The sequence below is a fragment of the Prinia subflava genome (genome assembly GCF_021018805.1).
Source record: "Prinia subflava isolate CZ2003 ecotype Zambia chromosome W unlocalized genomic scaffold, Cam_Psub_1.2 scaffold_54_NEW, whole genome shotgun sequence".
In the NCBI taxonomy this organism is placed as follows: Eukaryota; Metazoa; Chordata; class Aves; order Passeriformes; family Cisticolidae; genus Prinia; species Prinia subflava.
In genome coordinates, this window is record NW_026960619.1 from 265,853 (window position 1) to 288,295 (window position 22,443).

A 22,443-nucleotide genomic window follows, 5' to 3' on the forward strand; every position below is an offset into this window, starting at 1 on the left:
CATCTGCCACATTAATATTTCCAGTCCTATAAGAATTACTGAACTGCATCTTTCAATTTAACTCTGAGACCTTAAAGGTACAATAAAAGCTGGGAGTTAAATTGCTTTTAAAAAGCTTAGGGTATTGTACTGGTCAAAAGACAAGGAAGAGGGAAATATATGCCTTTAAAGAGGATTATATAATTTGTATTTACTAAAGACTAACCATTCCCTCTATAAACATCACAGCTGCTGCAATATGTAGGTCAGTGAGATATAAGCTCAGGGAGGTGCCTACAGCCTCAAGAAAGCAGGCATAGAGGTCTATAAGACATCTTAACGCGAGTCTAAAAGAGCACTATGTAAGAGTCAAAGAATTAATTTGGGATTAACCAGTTGAACCATAAGGAGGAAAACCAGAAAGTATGAATTCAAGAAACATGCAGACATTTTTCTTAGTGTAACTGCATAAAAAAACACCCCAAACCACACAAAAAGGGCTAAGAAGGATCTTTACATGTGAAAAACTCTAAATTGTAGTAGGTGAAGGGGAAAAAGTCAAACAAAAGATGCTACTTTTTCATCCATTTTTAACATGAAACTACACTCCAATACTCTTTTGCTAAGGACTCTTACAAAACTGCTCATTAGCTGAATACCGAAGTCATAAAATAAACAACTATGATGGTGGGAAAGCAAGGAGACACTTACCTGTAGGGATGAATGTAGGCTGTTGCAACTGCATGTTGGCTAGAGCCTGTTGGTAGTGGAAAACGCTTGGGTTAAAGACTGTGGTGGCACCATTGTTTTTTTCAAGTGCTGGCCTCTTTGGTAAAGATTGAAGTGCACCAGGCGGCAGGGCCTGTAGATAAGAGAGTCATTAAAGACAAGTGGAGTAAATAAAGGAGCCCAGATGTGGGTCAAGCATGCAAAAAATAATAGGGGGGTCTGGGCTGCAAATCACCTGCAACTCTATCAACTTAGCGAGACAGGAAAGAGAAGAGCAGCTGTGTCACAGTACGAGTAGTAGGTGAAACTGTTAGGAACAAAAGGGGAAAAAAAAACCCAAAACCAAAAAAAACCCAAAAAAACCACTAAAAACAACCCACTCCACAACCGACCCTCTCCTGGCTAGAGTAACCCCCCCACACCCCAGCCAATCTGAGTAGGGGGAGCACCCCTGAAGGAAAGTTGCCTGGCAACTTTTCCCTACCTAATTGAAATGTGAAAAGAAGCTGCCCACACCTAGATAGCCCTATTGTCCTTTGTAACTACCTCATTCAGCAGGAGTAACCTCGGCTACGACCAGGACAAATGCATATGCATGTGTATATGCAAATAAAACCACCCTGGTGGATCCTGGGAGGATTTTTTAAGGAAACTGCACCCCAAGACAAGAAGCTAGAGGCGTCAGAGGAGAATTAGATAGTGCCCTGGGCGAGCACGAAGTGGATGCACCCCCTGACCTGGTTTGAAGATTCACCATAACCTATGAGGAGTTCGGATGGAATGGGAACCAGCCAGCTGAAGCAACTCAGGTAGAGAATGGGAAGCTCTCAAATCATTTCCCTGAAGGCAAAGAGCTGATTGCCATTGCTCTGCCTTCTGATGGATGACCAGAGAGAACACCCAGCTGTTTCTATGGGAAGGATTCAGCATCCCCTGGGACAGCACCTGCTCCTTCGGAATAAAGAGCTGAATCTTAATAAAGGCATATGCCCTGTTCTTTTCAAAACAACAGCTTCACTAGGTGAGCAATTGGTAAATGCACCAGGAGGAGGGGCAGAGTCCAAAAAGAGGAGGGATGCTAAGGAGCTTTTCAGCAGGACTGACTTAGGTACAGAGGGAGAAAAAAGCACTGGGAAAAGGGAGAGGTGATCATCTGGACAGGATGCTACTAAGAGCAGTTGCAGGCAATAAGCATTAAAAACCCCAAAACAAACAGGAAAAATATAGTAAATGACTAAACCCCAAGAAGATTAGTATAAGCAACAAATGCCATGGAAAAAAATGGATGCTTGCCTCTGGTTCAACATCTGCCTGCATGTATGTGTGCATGTGTGGAAGCGTGCACACTGTGCAGCCACCCCATGTGTCCAGATGGTAAAGCTGTAGCTGTTGCAAATTACACACATAACATTACATTCACAGTAAAATGCATTTCTACTTGTTGGTAGAGAGGCTGAGCAACATGGTCAAGATCAGGCCTGATTCTCCACTGCTCACACCAGAGGCACAGGCCACTACCAGCAGATTTGGACCAGCTCCCACTTTATAGAAGGTGGACTCCATCAAATACTGCTCACTCGTTATTAACAGTGGAAAAAGCCATTGACAAACCCCTTCTTTTCATTTTTTCATTCTATCACACCACTGAACTTCTTCCAGCCTGTCAAACCTGTTTCATGATCAGACTTGGTAAAAAGCATTAACCCAACTCAGGAACTTTTCTCAGTGATTTATTCATCATTCATCCAAGCATATCTCAACAGCAAAGTAGTATGTTAGGTTCTTAAGAGACAGGAATGTTTCTAAGGATTTACAGCTTTTCATTGTACCCAAGTAAGAAACCACATTTTTTCTCCACATTGTGACAGAAAGGGTTTTTTTTTTAAATTATGCCCCACAGTCCTTTTGCACATAACACTCACATTGATGTCAAGGAGATTTATGCACGTGGAAGTCATGCAGAATCAGGTCATTTTTGAGTAGCTGTTAGTCTGTATCATGTAGCAAACTAATGGCTGAAAAACAGGGTTATGACTCCTACTTTTATTTTAATAGGTCACAAATGAATGGTAGGTAACGGAGAAGGTTTGGCTAATGAAGGTTTAAAGCTACAAACAACACTCAGAAGAAAGGACGCAAGTAAAGAGATTTTAAAGTGTTATGAAGATCAACACACAACAGAATGTAAGTGAAAGCTTGCAACAGTTTGTCGCCATCTAGAAACAAGTTTCACTTTAATTTGCTATAGGAGACTGCTCATCTGAGAAATGTTAAGCAACATACTTCCAGGCAAACACATTACTCCATCCTATCTCTACTCACATGGTTGCTTTTGGGTGGTTTTAATATTAAAAAAGAAAATTGGAAGAAATTGCATTTGCAAAACTGCCCTCAGACATGCACACATCCTTTGCCTATGCTAGTGGGCATCCACTCTCAGCATTAGGATTTAATCTTCCCAGATTTCTTCTGGCTGCTACCAAAAGACAGCAGTCAAAGATGGGACAATATTCTGACACAGACACCAAAATCTTTTACTTAAGATCCATATTTTAGGATGATGTTCGAGTTTTCATTTCTAGGTAAGCTTTCATTGGTATCTGTGTTAAATCTGCCTGTTATCTACAACTTGTCTATTTAATAATGGCTACGTGAACGTTCCTCCAGGCACGGCACAGATCTGCAGCTTACAGTCTGGAGTAGTTTCATGTACATCACAGAGGTTTTACAGTTTTACAGTGACTGAAGAACTTGCTACTCAAATTCATGCTCCTTATGGTACCCAATTGCTAAATAATCCTTTTCAGACACTTCCAAAATCTGCCTCAGAAGAAGAATGTACTAATTATAGCAAAGCAAGTGTGCCAGGCACATTATGGATTTTTGACTCCCTGCTTCTTGGCCAAAGGCTGTCACCTTCCCAAACCCCACAATGGTAGTGCCAAAAGCAGAACAGCTGAAGGCTTTGAGACCTTGCTGTGATGTCCCGGCACATCACAAGACAATTCCCAAGCCCAGCACTGCAGTCAGAGGGAGCATACAGACACCAGCAGGCCTCAGGGATGTCAAGACACATCAGACTATCCCATCATCTCTCCAGCATCACCCTCCCTCCTAACCTGCTATAGCCCCTTGGGAGCAAGGGAAAGAAAGGAGCTATGGCAGCCTCAGTGTTGCTTCCTCAACAGCAGCCAGGTGAAGAAACACAAATATTTCCAGAGTGTTCTAAAGAAACAAGCACTCTGCAGCAGCTCCTGTGCCACCTGAAGTCCAGCTCTCACATGGGCTCTGTGGGTAGGGAAGCCAGGAACCCATCTTGATCTGCTTCTGGTTTGACCCAGTCCTGTGGGTCACCCCTCCACCCCAGCAACTGGAGTACTGTTCACATGGGATACATGAAGATGTGCTCCTCCTGTTGCCAACTGATCTTATTTTCCATGCCAAGGTGTAGGAGGGCCCAAGGAGACAGAACGATCTGGCTTCAGCCCTTCTCCAACCTGTGTGCTGAGGTAAGATCCTCAGGACAGGAGCACGCTCACTGAAAGGTCCATTTATATTGCCTTGAAGAGGCATCTAAAATTGCACATGATGAAGCTGGGCCAATACAGCTTCTGCACTGGGATCTAGCAGGGACACAGGCTACAATTTTTGTATCACTCAGGACCTGCAGGAATTGTAGCAGCTCAAGGGGATACATTTCTTTCTTGCATCATGTCCTGGTTCTGAAGGAATCCCACAAGCAGAATATACAAAAGGCAACAGAGACTCCTCACCACCAAATTCTGTAGCCAGTGTCTCCCCACTGCAGGAGAGGAATAAGACTTAAACCCTTGTAGCAAAGAACTTACTTGATGAGTTTACCTCATCCAGCTGTTTGTGCTTTCCCTCTGGGCAAGTTCTGACCACCACAAATACAGCAGCAGTTCTGGACAGTAACTTTTTCTGAGTTTGTTTTTTCCTTTGTGTTTGTGTGCACACATAGGTACACAACCTTTGCAACAGGATCTGGCCATCTGCACCAGTGAAAGGGTTAATTCAGTTCAGTATCCATGTGACAGTCCTGCACTGATCCAAATGAACAATTTCCACTAATTAAATGCCCGGCAGCCTCCCATTTTTGGGCTGGGAAAGCCACATTCCTGCTTGAATGAGCATCTGAACAAAGAGGCTTGTGCCACTTCTTTGCATGGCATGGAAAGCAATTCTTCAGCAAGACTGACAGATAAAAACACACTGCATGCCAAAGTCAGAATTTCCCACGTGCTGGTTAACAAACCTCTCGTTATTTTTTGCAAGACAAGAACTGGATTAAATCTTTGCAACAAACAATGTAATTACACCTCAAAGTTCCCTTCAGATCTGTATCTCCTGGGACAGGATCACACTTTAACCCTTCTGCATTCAGCAGAGGGGCTGGGTCTGCTGCCAGGCATGACAAACACAGAATTATCTGAGAGAGAGCAGAGGTAGCACCTGTTCCCTGGCAAGCAGCAGAAGCAAAGTGAGCAGTTTCCTCTGAAGATCATACATGCTCTTATCACTCATGAAGGGTTCAGAGGAGGTGACATATTCCAACGAGTGGCTGCAAACCTTTTGATGTGTCAGAGCAGGAAGACTCGTACAAGTAGCTTCTTGTGTCCACTCTTCCCTCTCCCTGCTATAGCTGGGCAACAGGAGCTCTTTCTTTTAAAATGTATTGTATCCCTTATTATTTGGGAAAACAGGAAGGAGTTGTCTTCTATAGAGCCAGGACTGACAGCACTGTGAGGATGGCTTTTGCCTCACTATGAGCATCATAAAGCCAAGTAAAACATATTATTTGAGAGTCATAAAACAATCAAAGACAGTATATATGAAGATAGTTTGCAGGCAGAAACTTGGGGAGCAGATCCCATGCTTGAGACTGAAACAAAAGGCATCCAGAGTGAGGTCCCTTTGCTGACACTGTCCCACTGGGGAATGGGGGACTGTTGCTATGAGATTCTCCTAGCTAGCTGAGCATTTCATATAAAGTAGAAGTTTGTGCCTTCTTACGCTCTTTTCATGTAAACACCAGCTATGTTCTGTAAACACAGCCATTGTTTTCACATTCCATACTGGGACAAACAAGACTGTGTAACAGTCCTCTTGACCAATGCGGTGAGAGGTGGGAATAACCACTCTCCAATCCATAGTCACCTTGCTAGAAGTATATAATAGGAAGAATAAACAAGGCAGGTGCTTCTTCTGCCCTGCTGCTCTGATGAACCCAGAACTCTAGCTCCGAGTGTCATTCTGGCTAGGCTCGCAGCAATAGGGGACGAACCACAGACAGAGCCAGCTGAAGGGACAGCCATCTCCCCAGCTTACCCACTGCATGAGCCAAGTCCCACACTGCACCTGCTTCAGTTCCCAGCACAGACCCCCAAGGATGCTGTTTAGCCCTCTTCCCACTAAATCTCAGCTGTGCTCATCACACAGAACACTCCTGTTCAGGGCAGTTACCAGCATGACACTGCCAGGCAAGGCTGTGATGTTGAGAATACAAAGAAAAGTGACTGGATCTGTCCCGCAACCACACAGTCCTCTGGTGTTTAGAGCACACTGCAGACTTAATGAGCTAAATTCTCAAAATCTCCCTGAAACATTGCATCCTGTGACTCCAAAGCTGCCAGTGTTTGGAAAAACAGAGCCAGAGCTGTCTCCCCTCAAGATTATTCACTTTCTCCAAAACACATCCAGGCTTCAGGAGGCAGAGCTCAGACATTAATGGATAGTGTGTGGGGCACAGGACTGGCATGTCTGAATGCACACTGAACATCTCTGGCTGGGATGGGCAGCCTCCCCAGGCACTAACACCACAGACCAAGAGCAGAAGGCTTTCATGCAGACTAAGATGGTTACGTGCAAAGCGAGAAGGTGAAAGGTCCAAGTACCAGGTCAAAGGTTGCCTCGAGCGGTTGCTTCAGTGATCTGACAGCTGTCTGAGTCTTAATTAGCAGGCAGTGAGCACATGATGGCAATGGGCCGGGGAGGGGGATCAAGCACAGTAACAAAAACAGCAAGCAGAGGTGTGTCAAGAGAAAGCAACAATTTGGGAAGGCGAAAAGAAAAAAAATTAAAAAGTGAATGCATTATACAATATATTAAAAAGACAAAGCATGCACAACATGGGGTGGCTGGGTAATTACCTGGCCTAGTGTCAAGTCAGTTATTTTGCCTCGGTAAGTTTTATAAGTAAAGAAATGTCATCACAGGACACGTGCTTTGGAGCTTCGTCACATCGGCTGGCACAGCAGGGCAGGAGCGCTCAGGGATTAGCACCTGCACAGGGACTGGCACTGGGCTCCAGCCCACATGCTGCAGCTACATATCATGCAGAGGTCAGCAGAGCACTCATGGAGAGGGAAGGACCACTGGAAAAGGAGGGAGCTTCAAGCACATGCTTAAGTGCTGTCCTGAACTGGGGACTGAGCCTTACTCAGTTCCTCCAGTGCTGCACTGACTTCAGCCAAGCAGGAGTGAGTAAAGCTACTACTTGTGCACATCAACTAACTGCAGGATTGGGTCCCTCAGAAATGCTGAATTTAGATTTGAAGTCATTCTAAATCTGTTTTAGAAAGTAGACCCATAGCCTGGCATCTGTTTTTCCCTCCAAGAAAACAGAGCACCTTTCTTCCCTTTAATAAAGTCATACACCTCAACAGGTACAGTAAATGCATCAAACCTTGAAAAGTCAATGAATAATGTAGACTGTTTTAGTAGCAGGGATGATGCAACAAGCCATCAATAAATATTTTAAAGGTTCTAGTTAACAGCATACCAATAGGGTAATTACATTTTTAAGAGAACCCAGCTGGATGAATAAAACATGCATTGGCTTTGGTTAAGTAGCAGGGTCCTAGATAATTAGTGAAAAAGTAAAGATTCAATTGTGAGAAACACAAGAGTTTAATTTCAGAAGGTTATTTTTTGAGAGACCTGGACTCAGACCTGACTATTTCAACAACAACAAAAACAGTAAGAAAACTAATAAATAAATTCTGCAGGACAAATAAACACTGCAGTATAAATTAATTGTTCAAATTACATTCCAGGTAATATTGATGCTACAAGGAGGGCACTTGTTTAATTTATAGAACTGCCCTGGCTCTGCATTAAATTTCATTGTGAGTTAAAAGCAACTTCCTTTACTATCTTAAAAAATCGAAAAAGGTATTTAGAAAAAAATTAGTGGCCTTAATTTTAAATCTAAGAGGAGGCAAGAGTCTTTTTAATATTAATTAAAAAAATTTAAGAAATCATAGAAGAGATGGAAGGGACCTCTAGAGATCATCTAGACCAACACCCTGCTCAAAGCAGGGTCAACTACAGCAGCTTGCTAGACTCCATTCAGGCAGGTTCTCAGTATCTACTAGGATGGAGAATTCTGTTGTAGTGTTAGACCTTTCTTTGGTAAATAATTTTTTCCTTATGTTTAAAGGGAATGTCCTGAATTTCAATTTGTGCCAATTGCTTCTTATCTTTTCATTTGGCACCACAGAGAAGAGTTTTCCTCCACCTTCTTTACCTCCCACATCAGGAATTTATGCACATGGGTAGGATCTTCTGGGCCTCTTCTTCCCTCCCCAGCTCTCTCATCTCTGGAATTAACAGGTCCCATTAAACCAAACTCAACAGAATGGCAAACATTTATATCAGCTAGGAGTCACCTAGTGAGTCTTCCTTGACTCATGTTCAGAACTGTAGATAAAAGTAGCCACAATTCAAAATAAAATGCGGGTGAGACCATCTCTACCAGGTCCAAAGCATCAAACAGGTCAGGAAGTCACCCTTGCTTTGTGTCTTGTAATTTCACTAAGTCTTGGCAAAGGTATTGGACAGAAGTTTGCTAAGCTCAAGCAACTGATATCATCTGCTTTTTGCAGAGAATAGGCCAGGATCTCCCTAAAAAGGATATATTGTGTACTGAGGAAGCTGAACTGATCCCTATGACTCAGACAGGGAAGGTGTTGGGTGATGCTGTACTTGCATTCATGTCATATCATAATGTCATGTCAGCAAATCACAGGGCTAGGCACCATGTCCCTACCTGGTGAGATGTACTGTGCCACTGAAGGCTTCATGCTTTGATGAGCACAGAGACAGGATGAAGAGATGGGATGCATCTTGCACATGCTCTCAGCTCTATAGTCAGCCATTTACAAAGCTCTCTACTTTTCCACAAATGACACATGGAATCTCTTAGCAATGGAAATGCAGCTTAAGAAGAGCTCTACTCACCATTGCAGCTGCAGCTGTCTGGTTCACCTGGTGTTGAGCTGCCTTGATTTTGGCTTGCAGGTGTGCAGGGGGATGAAAGTACTTGCATTTCTCCCTAGAGCATCGACCTTTGATGTAATCCATGCAAACTGTAACAGTATTTTCATTTGTGTCTATCATTGCAATATCTATAGGGTGAGCATAGCGGCAATCATTCTCACCACGTGTACAATTTCCACGCTGAAACTCTCGACAAACCTTAAAAGAAAGTCACACTGTTGAGCAGAACATCAAGTTACTTTTCATTCAGTATTTTCAACACAGAATATGAGTTCAGTTGGCCACATTAAACCATGTGGATGTTCTAAATCCATGCTCATCTGGGATAGCACATATATCAACAGACATGGGGGCAACTGGTGCTACTCACAACTGCTTCAGGGGATGAAAAAACCCACAAGGTTAATAAGGCCAATTAACAAATGCAAGTAGAGAATTTGTGCAGAATGGAAAGTGACACCAGAAAATCAATGTCATTTTGACAGAACTTTTGCAGCTCAGGATTCCTCCCTTGCCTCTAAAGCTTAAATGTTAATAACTATGCCATTTGTGTCTCACCTGGATTATGTTTTTGTTATGGAGCACATTCTTGGATAGGACATTTAATTCTAAATGTTACATGCTACTGCTATTTGCAACAAGTACTTTTTCTTAAACATGAGGTACCTCTTTCTCATAGTCTCCCTGCCCTTCACAATAAAACCCTGACCCTGTCATTACGTGACAGCAAATTTGATTACAAAGCAATGTGTTTGAAGGTGTTGCCAAAATTACTAGTCGTACTAGGATCTCACAGATCCTCATAAGTTATGACGGCTGAAGCATCAGAGGCAGAGGAAAAGGTTTCGCAAAAAGTCTGCAAGGTTTCTTGTCTGAGAAACTGAAAGAAGTTGTTGAATAATACAGCAAGTGGTGTAGCTCACATATCAATGTGCAATCAGACTGACTGTGGGAAAAGGTGAGACATCAGCAAGGCAAGATAAAGTACATAACACAAAACGTGTTTTGAAATTACACCCTTCTCTGCTATCTTCCTGTGTTATAATTTACACCTGCAGGGGCCTCTGAATTCAGGTCCTCAGCCCTTATCTCCTGCAGAGTCTCTGCTTAGGGTTTGAAAAACATAAGTTCTCGGCCAATAAGTCCCAGCATGTCCAGCCAACTGGGGAGGGAGAGACGTCTTTCCAACATCCCACACTCACCACTCCCATCAGTGTAATGCTTAAAGCTTTCTCTAAAAGCTCAATAAGCCCATCTCTAGAAAAGGGAAATGTCTGTTACCTCCAAAACATCTCCTACCCAACAAAGTTTAAGGGCAGACCATCTACTTGTTTTTTTGGGTTTTTTTTAAGCATGTCAGATCACATACAAAAAAACAATCCTAACCCTGGCTCTAATACCCACTGATACCAGAAGTGTGAGTTTTCCCAAATTTCCAAGGATTTAGGAGAAGGCCCCGCAAGAGCATCTGCTCTGTCAGAAAGCAATAGCCCTGTGCTAGGAAAGCTGCAAGTTAAACTCTGTACTGTGCTGCATCAGGTCATTTTAGCAGAGAGCAACAGCTGGGACCACATGTCCTGTTCATCCCTGTCAGCAGTATTATAACAGATGTCCAAATACCTCCAGTTTATCCGTACGCATCAGTTTCTGCCCAGCAGAGCCTCCCGGTACTGTAACAGTAGGATTTCCAGAAACCAGGACAGGAGTATTTGGTAAAAGCTCTGCAGGAACTAAGCCCATCCCAGGAGAAACATGACTCAGGTAGGGATTAAAAGCCATTGTGGGGCTTGTTGCAAGCGATGGAGTCACAGGAAATGTTGTCTGTGTACAGAAAGAGGAAAAACAAAGTATTAGTTAAAAATCTCTGTCTTGGATTACCCATCAAAGCCTTGCATCACACTTCAATCCTTTTAGACAATTTGATTAGCCACATCAAAATGCTGTGCTCTCCAATCTACTCATTTATTTGCGATTCATTTGCTTCTCCTGACTCACAGAGATTTGTGACTCATCCTGAATACAAGGCATCTTTATTTATCAGATCAAAGCATACTGATGATTTTTATAGTTTAATGACACAATTAAGGATTTCATGCCAGCAATTAGGGCAGGCCCAAATTAAACAGACTTCTCATTCCCAAATAAACGTCTCAGCTTCTTTATGCCTACACTGCAATGCTATGGAGAGACTCCAAGGTAAACTGCAGCTTCAGGACCTGGAAGCAGGTAACCCCATTAGCTGCACTGCTGTATCCACCATCAGCCTGCCCTGAGCTCCATGTTAGCATGGCCAGTGAGCCTCAGGTTAGACCAAAGGCATCATTCAGTCAGGTGAGGTGTCTCTGCTGCAGTACGCTCAGTTGGTCAGGCATCCTGCACATCTGGGGTTGGTTTCAGAGTGTCAACAGACTCCAGGCAAAAGCTATTTTGCAGAAGGATCTAAGCCTGTGCGCCATATGAAGGCAGCAAGAGGACACCAAACTCATTAATGTCACAACATGCCAGATCTCAAAGCTTTGGCAAGAGCAGGTGAGTCTTGGGCTTGAAATAGCAATGACAGAGTGTACCAGATGAGATGACTCAGGTGGACTAGTGTGAGGTCCAAGACCCCACCTGTGCTACAAGGAGCCATGTTCTCTTTGGGACAGAACAACAGGCCATAAAGATCTCTACCGCTTCAGGTCCCTACATTGTGTTGGGCAGGTCCTCTGTGTGTAGCAGAACTTCAGTGCTGGGGGCCAGAAGCCCTTCCCTGACCTGAGCTTCTCCAGCAGCACTCGTCCGGAAAAGGAGCTGCTGTGCTGGCAGGCAGGTGAGCACAAGGCACCTAAGCAGATGCTCAGTTTAAAGTCTGGGACTAGCCCCTATAGCCAGGGAGTTGATGAGGTTTTAAAGTACCAGATCCACAGTATTCTTGGGAATTAAACCAATTTCAGCTGATGAAAAACTCCACCTGCCCCCACTGAAGATGAGAGCATGCATGGCAGCACTCCTGCTCCTGTAGCAGAGGCTCGAGCACCCCCCAGGGAAAGCAGGCTGAAACTTGCAACCGTTTTTATTTTCCCTCCTGTCACCTGCTCCACTGTGAACTCTGGGTTCCAGTTAAAGCTGCTCACATTGGCAGGTGTCCGTGATACCATCCTTGGGAGCTACAGCCTCTACTTGGCAACACAAGTGTGCTTACACAATGGCCTGGGGCAGTATTTTGGCCATACACATAATTCCCTCCTTTCTTTTGTTTTGGTACTTCTAGTCCTGTGAACTTCTAAAAGAAACCACAGATGGACAGTGTGTTTCTTGACAGCATCTTCATCCTGGTACTTTCATACTTTGCTTGTTGGGATGTGGAAGAAGTTAACCCACAGCAACCCCAGCCAACTATCCTAACCCAGCTTTAGCTCAACAGTGCCCCTTCCTAAGGTCAGTAACAGCAAGCAGCTCCCGAGCCGATGGGAAAGGGAATCATTGACAGAATATATCCCATTTTTCTCCTCCTCAGTGAGGAGACACAGCTTCCTGCATCAGTGGTGCTGAATGCTTTAAGCGTAGCAGAACCAAATAATTCTCTTTCTGGGAGGGATTACCAATTTTCCTTCTTGTGAGCCTTAGTCAAGCATTGCTTCAGCTGTTGGGAGACTTCAGCCACTAAAGCCAGAGACCCCCAATCAATAGCCCTTTATTAAATAATTTTCTTCTCTCTTTTAATTAATTCTCTGTGGCTCCTAGACATTTTACACCTTTTGCTGCTAAAAACAAGCTCTTTAGAATTTTCAAAGCTGTGATTCCCTGAACACTTTAGTGAGAAGGCAGCATCCATTACACTCTTTTCTTTTGTGCGAGTACCAGTAACTACAGCGGTATCTGCTGAACTTCCATCACCATTTGCACCATAAATTATATTTTAAGGAGCTTCTCCCATCTGGCCAGTCTGCACAGGTTATAGTGGTGAGACACTAATTTTGAAGCTTTAAGAAAAGCTAAGGTTACAGTTAACAATAGATGTCGCTGATTTAGCTGAAATGAATAGATAAGCTTTGCTGAAATCAGTTAAAAGTTAGAGGATAGTTAAAAGAAACCGGATTTAAGATAAGCTACCCCAGATCTAATAACTCATTGCTTGTCAAACAGAGAAACTAATCAATACAACACCAGACCTCCTGTTTCCAGAAACCCACTGAAATAGTCCTGGAAAACAGGAAACAGGGAGTTCTACCATCCATCAATCACATCTGCATTGAAAAGGTTGAAAGTTTAGAACGAGGAAGACTCGTTTTACTTCCTCCTTTTGGTGACCACTCCTCACAAAAGGACCACCGACCCATTTCAGGGAACAAACTACGCATGCTTAATAGCCTTTTTGTCAATTAGCATACGAAGCAGAGAAGAGGAAGTGACAGGGGTATGAATATGCATTTATATTTTGTGTATTCAACATTTTTGTAAGTAAAAGGCTTTGTAATTACCTGTGATCTTTGCAGTGCGCATTAGGGAACTATCCCACGCGCTGCCGGGCGTCGCAATAAGCATACACTTTCTAACTTTAACTGTTAGAGAGTCTTTTGTCCTTCACAGTTGAACATTGATATTAGATCGATATTCATATTTTAATAAATCAGTGGGGCCTGACATGTTGTCAGCATTTGTTTTATGTACCCATAGTAGCCCAAACCTTGCAGTACATGTGGCTTGCACAAATGTGTCAGCAAACCTACCCTATGTTTTTCAGCACTTAATACAGCAGAAGTACTCTGACTGAGCAGGTGTGGCACAAACATTGCTCCAAAATGCCAGGAGATCCTTTAAAGCAAGATTCTCCTGCTTGGGGTTAAACACAGCCAGCAGCCAGGCCAAGGACCTTGCTGGTTTCTGAGACAAAGGGAAGATGTTCCTCCCATTGCTGAAGGAGGGATTTGTGCAGACTGGGAATGCTGGGTGGACTTGCAACACCTCACACTGAGTGAATTCACCTGAAACATTCACTAAGAGATTATATACCAGCCTCTTCACCAAAGAGTGAAAGAGGTCCACTACAAAGGTGGAAGCAGGATCTGCTTCCTGAAACACAATCCCCATCTCCCTCAAAAGCAGTCCCTCTTCTCACTGGGAACAATAAGCAAGGGCTAATGGATCCAAACCCAAGCTAAAGCAAGTGAAGAAAAGATGTGCATCAGAAACAACTGAGTAGTACGATCCACTTGCAATCCTGGAGACCTGCAGAGTGATGCTTGTAGGAGCAGGATGAGTTTTTACTGCTGCTGCTGTTTGTTCACCCCTTTCCGTGCCCTGACATCTGCTGCTGTGTTCACAAGGTTTCACAAGCACTCCTTCTGCCTGTCTGCATCATGTGCCTGCTTCCCTGATTGGAAGTGACAGTTGTGCTCCACACCCTGCCCGCAGGCCGGGGCTGATGCTTGCAGCCAAGCGGGTGCACAGCCAGGGAACAAGCAGACCTCACTCAACATATTAAACCTACAAGAGCTGGAGTTTTAAGTCTGGAGTGCATGAAGCACTGAGAACTGCGCCTTTGTGAGCTGGCACCAGGGAGCTCTGTATTTATTGTGGCTGATGAGGGGAAAAGATGGGCTGTGCTCACTGCCAGACCCGGCTGCCTGTCTTGGATTGGGAAATCCAGTCTGGCTCATGCATCAGTACCAGTAATAGGGATGCTGCCAGTCAATTCTTTCCTCTATGTCTGTGCAGGTCTCCCATGTCCTCAGGGAATGTGAGCAAACTTTTTCCTTGCAGCCAGAACCCAAATGTAATTTTTACTCCAAACAGCCCATCCTCAACATGCCTCCTGTCCACCTCTTGTGACAGCTGTGCTGCTTTTGGCTGGGAAACAGTTAATTTTCTCCACAGTAGCTAGTGCAGGGCTGTGGTTTTGATTTGTACTGGAAACAGTGTAGATAATTCAGGGATGTTTTTGTTGTTTCTGAGCAGTGCTCACACAGGGTCAAGGGCTTTTCTGCCTCTCACCCCACCCAACCAGCGAGTTGACTGTGGGGGGCAGCACAAGGAGTTAGGAGGGGACAGAGGACAGCTGACCCCAATTGATCCAAGGGATATCCCAGACCGAATGCCATCATGTTTCTGATATAAAGCTGTGGGAGGAAGAGAGGGAGAGGAGACCTGACAGAGCAATATTATGGCTGTACACTAAAAAACCAAACTCTCAACTTAATTGCTGGTGTGCTCTAGGGCAAAACATAGGGATCGAAAGTATCAGCACTTACTCCTGCTGCCCCCCTTAAAGCTCTTGCTAATTCAGGAAATACAGAGACAGCTTTCCTTGCAAATTAACTTTTATAAATCATAGCATAGAGACACTACCAGTAACTCCTGTGCAGAGGGAAACAGGCTACAGTGCAGCAGGAAAGGGTTCAGGCTGGTAGCAGCTCACAAGAATGGTTTACTGAGTATTAAAATGCTTGTAAGAATAGTAATAATTTTAAAAAGCTGAAATGGCTGTTGTGAGAACATCTCAGGGGGAGGGTTGCCAAGGACTTTGACAGCTCTGAGCTCCTCACAGACCTCAAGCATGGAAGTTGGGTTGAAAGTGTGAGCAGAGAGAGAACCATCCCAGGGAGGGACATTTGTCACCACTGGTGACAACAGAACCTGGAACAGCTGACTTTGTTAACAATCTAGAAGTAGCATTCGATTTGGCTAGCAGAAATTGTGCTAAAGCTAGAGAACAAACAGAGTGGGTGTGAAGAGGAAGGCAGAGGAGTGGTTGGTGTTTTGTCAAATACAAGCACTGTCTCAGCCAGGAAGGGTTGATTCTGAGTTACCTCAGACCCTAAAAAAGGGAAAGCCTGAAAATGAGAGGCCCACTGTAAATACAGAGGTGTTGATAGCCTGAAGGAAGGGAGACAGGTCACTGCTAAGCAGCTATATATGGAAAGCACACAAAAACAATGGCAGCTTGCAGTCTGGTGATAGAAACTGAAGATAAAGATCATGTACTGACAAGATTGAAAACCTTGATATTAAAAACATAATTGATGCTGTCAGAAAACCCAAAACTCTGAATTCCCCTCCAGTGTAACTGCATGAGGCTAGCTGGCTGCAAAACCACACTCCAACATGAAGGCTGAGCATGCTGGAGTGAATCCAATGGGCCAAAGCATCCAGCTACCTACCACCACAAATGCTTGTTTCTCCAACCAGATTGCAAAGACACACCCCTAGCTCAAAGGATCTCATTTGTGGGCTGCTGTAGTGTAAAAGGTGTTAACACCCCACAGCACTGTCTCTTGGCAGATAACAGCTCCTGGGTGGGCCAGGTTAGTGTGTTTCTTCATTCCTAGCATGCCTTTGACTAGAGGCTGAATAAATCAGGTTTTTGCTGCATGGAATTAATGCCTGTGCAAAGCACCTGTTGAAATAGGCTCCAGCACTTGCTCCAAGCATCACTGGCCAAGCAAGTTGCTCACCCTCTGCTTCAACCCCTCCATCAGCATCAAGGAGTGGCAGCAGGATCCTGCTGCCCCAGGAGGGAACAAAGGGCTGGGTTAAAGTCTGGGCTGTCTTCAGGGACATGGGTGACTCAGAACTATCAAGATAGTCCTGTCTACAAAGACCTTGACATGAAGAAAAGATGAAGAGCTTGAAAACAAAGAGAGGAAACAGCTTCCCTAGGCAGCAGCAGAGGCAGCTGCAGGGCACGAGCGGTGGCAGGTGTGTCACCACTGCCTTGCTCCATCAACAGCTTGTTCAGGAACTAATGGGAAAGCACTGGGAAAACCAGTGCCCTGCTCCACCACATCACTTGGACCCTGGGCTGCAGCACCTCCATGGTCAGCTCCAAAAGTCTGTCCCACACTGCTGCAAAAGGATAAAGCAGTATGGAGAGGGTGGGGACTAGGCCCAAGGTGCAGCACTTTTTGGGTGGTCTTGCACTGGCACACACAGGACACAAAGTGACCATATCTGAGAAACCAGACATAACATTTAACAAAGCAGCTTTCCCTATCAATGCCAGAGCCCAGCTCATAGACAGATACCATTTCAGGAAGCCTGGTGAAGAGCTGCTATGTCAAGTGCCGGTTTGATTTGGATTTGGTGGGGGTTTATTTTCAGTAGTTTTTCTGGTGAAACTGCACTTTAAAATGTCTAAGCATTCAGCTATTGTTTGGCGCTATTAAGCATGCTGTTTCAAATCTCATCTCTGGCAAGCATCCCAATTAAGCAGGCATCCCATTGATCAGTTTTCTGATGACACGGGATTTGTTCTGCTGCTGCATCAGATGCAATACTTTCTGCTTTGAAAAATTTCATGTGTCTCCAGGAGGTCCCATCCTTCTCATTTAGAGAGAAAAAGATCTCAGAGCCAGCTTCCACTGACAGCATCTTGGAGAAGTCAAAGGCAGTTGAAAGAACAATTTCTTACTTGTCCCGAAATTGGTGTGGAGCAAGTTGGGCAGCAGGAATCAGACCAAGAGCTTGTTTAGTCTGAGTAAAGTGTGGAAAAGCATGGAGTAGTCACTGCAGAACAAATTTTTATTTTTCTTCTTTGCCTATATCTCCCTCATGGCACAATTTAGAAACCAAGGGCCTTTCTAATCAGATAAGGTTACCTCTGAAATGAGAGCACTAACCAGACAAACCAACACATTCAGTCTCAGAGGCAATTTAAAATGCAGGAATAAAATTTAAGAGCATACTGGACCTGCAAGACTGCAAAGTGGGAAGATGGGAACTTTCCAAAGGGGAAATCCCAAATATGCTTTGAATAGCCAGCCAAAGAGCGTCCAATTTGAATTCCCCACAGAGGAAAACTTCAAATAGGAGGGGTTTGCTTTTGGTACAGGGCTTGGAAACCAATGCCACTATTTTGTGAGAATTCAGGATTTCCTTCTGATGTGGACATACTTTCAAGTTCCACAAAAAAGAGATGCAAGACTACAGCAGATAAGAGCCTAAGGCATAGCACAAGTAAAGACCTTTTCTGTGGACAATTTTCTCTTCTGTCTTACCTTTTCATCTTCAAGATGGGAAGAATAAACAGCATTTTCCTAGCTTATAGGGCAGGGCCAAGATAAAGCTACTAGCAGACACACAGGATGATCAGAGTGATGGCAAACATGGAAAAGCCCCCAAAACACAGGAGGAATATGCCAGACTGAGGAAATGTCCCAGTCTGGTGGCAGACCACCATCATGAAGGGACACTGGCCAGCTTTCCCTGCTGAAACAGGGAAACCTCCATCACAAGCTCTAACACCAAACATCACAACAGCCTCCAATGAGGAGGAATCCTTCACTGTTCTCTGGTGAGAATAAACCAGAAACACCTAAGCTTTTCAAAGCTGGGGTGACAGATGCTGTGTCCCACATGGGCGGAGAGGCCAGGCACTGTAGGTGGGACACCAGGAGGCCACCTTCAGGCTAAAATAACTTGTCTGAAGGATCTGGCCAGTCCTCCCGTGGAGCATAGCAGAAGGAGTCTCACCCAACTACAGCACACTAAGTGTACATTGCCCCAGGAAAGATATTCAGCTTCAACTTTAAAGTGACAATTCCTAATTAACTCTCAGTGCAGCTTATTCACATCAGCATTGAAGAGCTGCTTCAAGACCTCTGATGGTTCTTAAAATATACAGTGACAGACTAAAACTCAGCTGACAAATGCCATCCCCTCACAGATACACCAACCAGCAGACAAAAGCCATCCTCTCCCTGGCGTAACAGGGTTCTCCAGCCTGAAATCTGTTTTACCTGACAAGCAAAAGCAGGGATAGGCAGTGAAGGCTTCTCTGAACTACCTGCTCTGCAATCACCTATCTCCCACAGGCTTCCTTTCCTACCTGAAGAGAAGAAAATCTTTCCTGCTCTTACTCTAAATCAGCATTACTGCGAAAAACAAGTGACTGGGCTATGACATCAGCACAACTCTGCTGGGACAACTACAGTGAAATGGGTCTCACTCCCAGACATTAAAAAGGATTAAAGTCTAGGTAGGATTCATCTTCCCCAGTTTTAGTCCAACAGTGCAACACATCTAGTCCAAGGCAGTCAGCATCATCTCAGTGCAAAACAACTATCCAAAACAGGATCCAATGGAATTGAGCCACTCAGAACTTCTGGAACATACATCAATCAACTGGTCAAACAAGCACCTGGTGGTAAGACCCTTCCACTTGAAGCCCTGAATCTCACAGCTCCTCAGTTATCAGAGGAAAAGAGAGACACAGCTTGTAAGGAGATGTAAAGGTAGCATCAGACACCCCTCTGAAAGATTCTGCCCAGTTCTGTGCAGCACGGACAATGGCCTGAGCTCAGGTACAGGGCTGGGGCCTCTGTGAACAAACAGGGGAGGAGCAGGGAGCAGTGTGAACCCTATGGGTCCATGGCTGTAACTCACAATTGGCTGTAGCTGTGTGCCTGGTAGCATGAACTGCATCTGCTGAGCAAACATGGCTGCGGCCGTCTTCTGCTGGATCAGGTTGTTGCGTCCATTTATTTCAAGTTGTGTTTTTAAATGTGGGGGAGGGTGGAGATATTTGCAGTTCTCTCGGGTACACCGGCCCTAAAAACATAATGGAACAGCATTTCAGTGAATGTTACACCCAGGGCAGCAAGATAAATTTAATTAAGGATTGTGTGGGTTACTGGAACAACACAATCATCGAGGCGGAGGCAGCCTGGTAGCTACAGTGCCTCTTCTGTGATTTTTCTATAGAAGGTGAAGAGAAGAGCAACATGACTTCTCCTGCAGTAACACTAACTGAATACTATCAAGCTAAACCAAAAAAGTCAGGCTTCCTGATGTTAAAATGATTGTTGTAAGAAAATAACCCAAAGAGTCAAACACAAACACCATGTCTTGGGTTATGCAACCAAACAAAAAAAAAGTGTATTCTATTTCATCTGTAGAAAGCAGCTGGGAGGTGGTTTCTTTGTTTCTTTATCTCTTGTAACTCCAGGGGGGGGAAGGTGGATGCCTTCTGATAATAGACCATCTGTTAAAACCAGGTGGGACAATGTTTCTTATCTCTTTCATCAACTTTGTCCACCCTCCAGGGGATATCTTCTGTTCATGGGCCATTAAGGCTCACCAATGACATGTCACATTACATCATCCCTTTGTGAGATGCACCACCCAGTGGGGAGGAGCCAACCATTCCCTACCCAGATAAAATGGGGACACAGGGGCCCCAGATCATCCTCTTTTCCACTGGATTCTCAGAGGAAGACCAGACTCATCTCACTGCCATTACAGGATCATCTCTACTCCAACAGAACCACATCTGTCACTCCAGGAGGACTTATTTGGACTGCTTCCAACACCCTGGCCAACAGGGTGTCAGGTCATATTCCTGACTCCGTCAGGGTTTTCTAGAACTTTGCTTGCTTGTTTGGTTTTTTTTTTGTATTACTGCATTTGTATTTTTAATATTCCTAGTAAAGAACTGTTACTCCTATTCCCATATTTTTGCCTGAAAGTTCCTAATTGAAAAACTGTAACAATTTGGAGGGAAGGGGTTTTTACATTCTCCATTCCAAGGGAAACTTCAGTTTTCCCTGACAAATACCTGTCTTTCCAAACCAAGACAGATTTTGGTACCCAATGTGGGGCTCGAAGGCATTAAGAGAAAGAAGTAACAGTTCTTAGGTGACTCAGGTTCTTGTGTACCAGATACAGAGGCCTTGTTAGAAACCATCATGTGGTCTAGCTTGCCCAGGTTTGGGTGGCACATGCTTGTGGCTGTGTTTCTGCCATTTGTAGGCCCTTATCTAAACATGGGCCCTATAACTAAGGCTACTGTGGCTGTTATCCAGTTTATTTTATGGGTTAATAAAGTGAGGAATTAATGGATTTTTAACTTCCTCTGGAAGGCAGGCACATGGATTCAGAGCTATCACACATAAACTGTGTGTTTTTGGGGTTACTTTAACAATAGTACCTACTGTGAAAAAATGACACCGGAGGAAATTTTTTCCCAACCCTTCACTCAGCTGTTTGGGTCTATTCCACCAGTTTTTGAAGGGTTTAAATCTTCTCTGAATGCTAATGATATCATACAGTGGCTAGTATTGCTCACGGGCCTATTCTATTTAGTATTCCGAGATAAGGGGAGATTGGCCCAGATAACCACCCTGATACCTACCCCAAAGACTAGAGATGTTTCCAAAGAGCCTGACCCTGCCCCACAGCCTGCCCCAGAAATGAACAACCCAGATTGGGTGGGGGTTCTGGTGAAGGAGATAGGCCAGATGCTGAAGGAACACATTTCCCCAGTGGTGGCCTCATTAGCCTCATTGGCTCCAGCTGATGGGAAACCCTCCCTCTGCTATGACAAAGGAGAGTCTGATGGCGCAGCAGTGGAACCCACAGATGTTACAAGTGTCCAGGTTCCAGCTGAACCACAGGGGCAGTCACAGCCAGCAGCAATTGCCCCTGTGGAAACAAAGAAGTCTAAGGTGAAATCGGTGAACCCAGGTAATCAGGATAAGAAAGGAGGGCCCTCACAACCCACAGGGGAGCCAGAAGTTGAGATCATCACTGAGTCCCTGTTGTATGAAAGTCTCTGTAATTTGCAAAAAGATGTTGTACGACGGGGACGTGAGGCTCACACAGCCTGGTTACTTCGGGTCTGGGACCTTATGGGTACAAGTGTGCAACTGGATGGTGGTGAGGCAAGGAATTTGGGACCCTTGACCCAGGACTCAGGTTTGAATCAGGTATTCGTAAGAGAGCCAGGGCCCCTTTCCCTCTGGGAGTGGCTTTTGATTGTAAGGGAGAGGTTTGTCCACAGAGAAAGAATGCAAGAACACCACCATAGAATGTGCTGGAAGACTCCTGAGGAAGAGATCCAACAGCTGAGGGAAGTAGCGGTATTGGAGGCACTTTTTGAGAGGAGCAGACAGTATGATAATGACCCCGACAAGGTTAGGTGCACAGGGCAAATGTTGTGGAATCTGGCAACTCTAGGACCATCTCAATACGCCACATTCATTGCAACAATTAGTGCTGAAGGCAACCGACAGACAGTGGGTTCCATAGCAAACAAGCTTAGAAATTAGGAGAGCATGATCAATGGCTCGATACAGGCCCATGTCTCTGCCGTGGTTAAGGAACTTAAAGAGGAGATGAGGGAGATGAGGGAGGAGATGAGGAGAAACAGTTCCCATGTGGCACCGGTACGAGTTACAGGCCCCAAAATCAGAGCCCAATGTTCCCCAGCTAGAGAGAGAAGGTACAACCCACAAGGTGACCTGTGTTTTTTTCTGCGTGACCATGGAAGACATGGGAGTGTGGCATAAGAAACCCACTTCTGTCCTGGCAGCACGGATGCGTGAGCTAAGGGAGAGAAACACTAACCGAGGGAGTTCCACTATAATGAAGGTAGCCTCAGCCTCCCGTGACCAAGCTGCCAGGTATTACAGAAGTAAGGATGCTCTGTCAGACCCCCTTGAAGGAACCTCTACT

At 44.7% G+C, this 22,443-nt stretch overlaps 1 protein-coding gene across 13 annotated transcripts in view; it reads right to left on the reverse strand.

The window, feature by feature from the left end:
* LOC134565281 (muscleblind-like protein 3) overlaps positions 1–22,443 on the reverse strand; it is a 124,142-nt gene that overhangs the window by 14,818 nt on the left and 86,881 nt on the right. For 12 of the 13 annotated variants that reach the window (XR_010083854.1, XR_010083853.1, XR_010083852.1 and 9 more), the window contains 4 exons: positions 19,375–19,539; positions 10,630–10,830; positions 8,971–9,207; positions 691–841 (listed from right to left, as the gene is read on the reverse strand). Coding sequence is in view for 10 of the 13 variants with exons in the window: in XM_063424796.1 (XP_063280866.1) it covers positions 691–841; positions 8,971–9,207; positions 10,630–10,830; positions 19,375–19,539 (754 nt within the window). In the remaining 3 variants the exon portion in view is untranslated. The remainder of the gene's footprint in view (positions 1–690; positions 842–8,970; positions 9,208–10,629; positions 10,831–19,374; positions 19,540–22,443) is intronic. The other variant, XM_063424800.1, reaches the window with a different exon arrangement.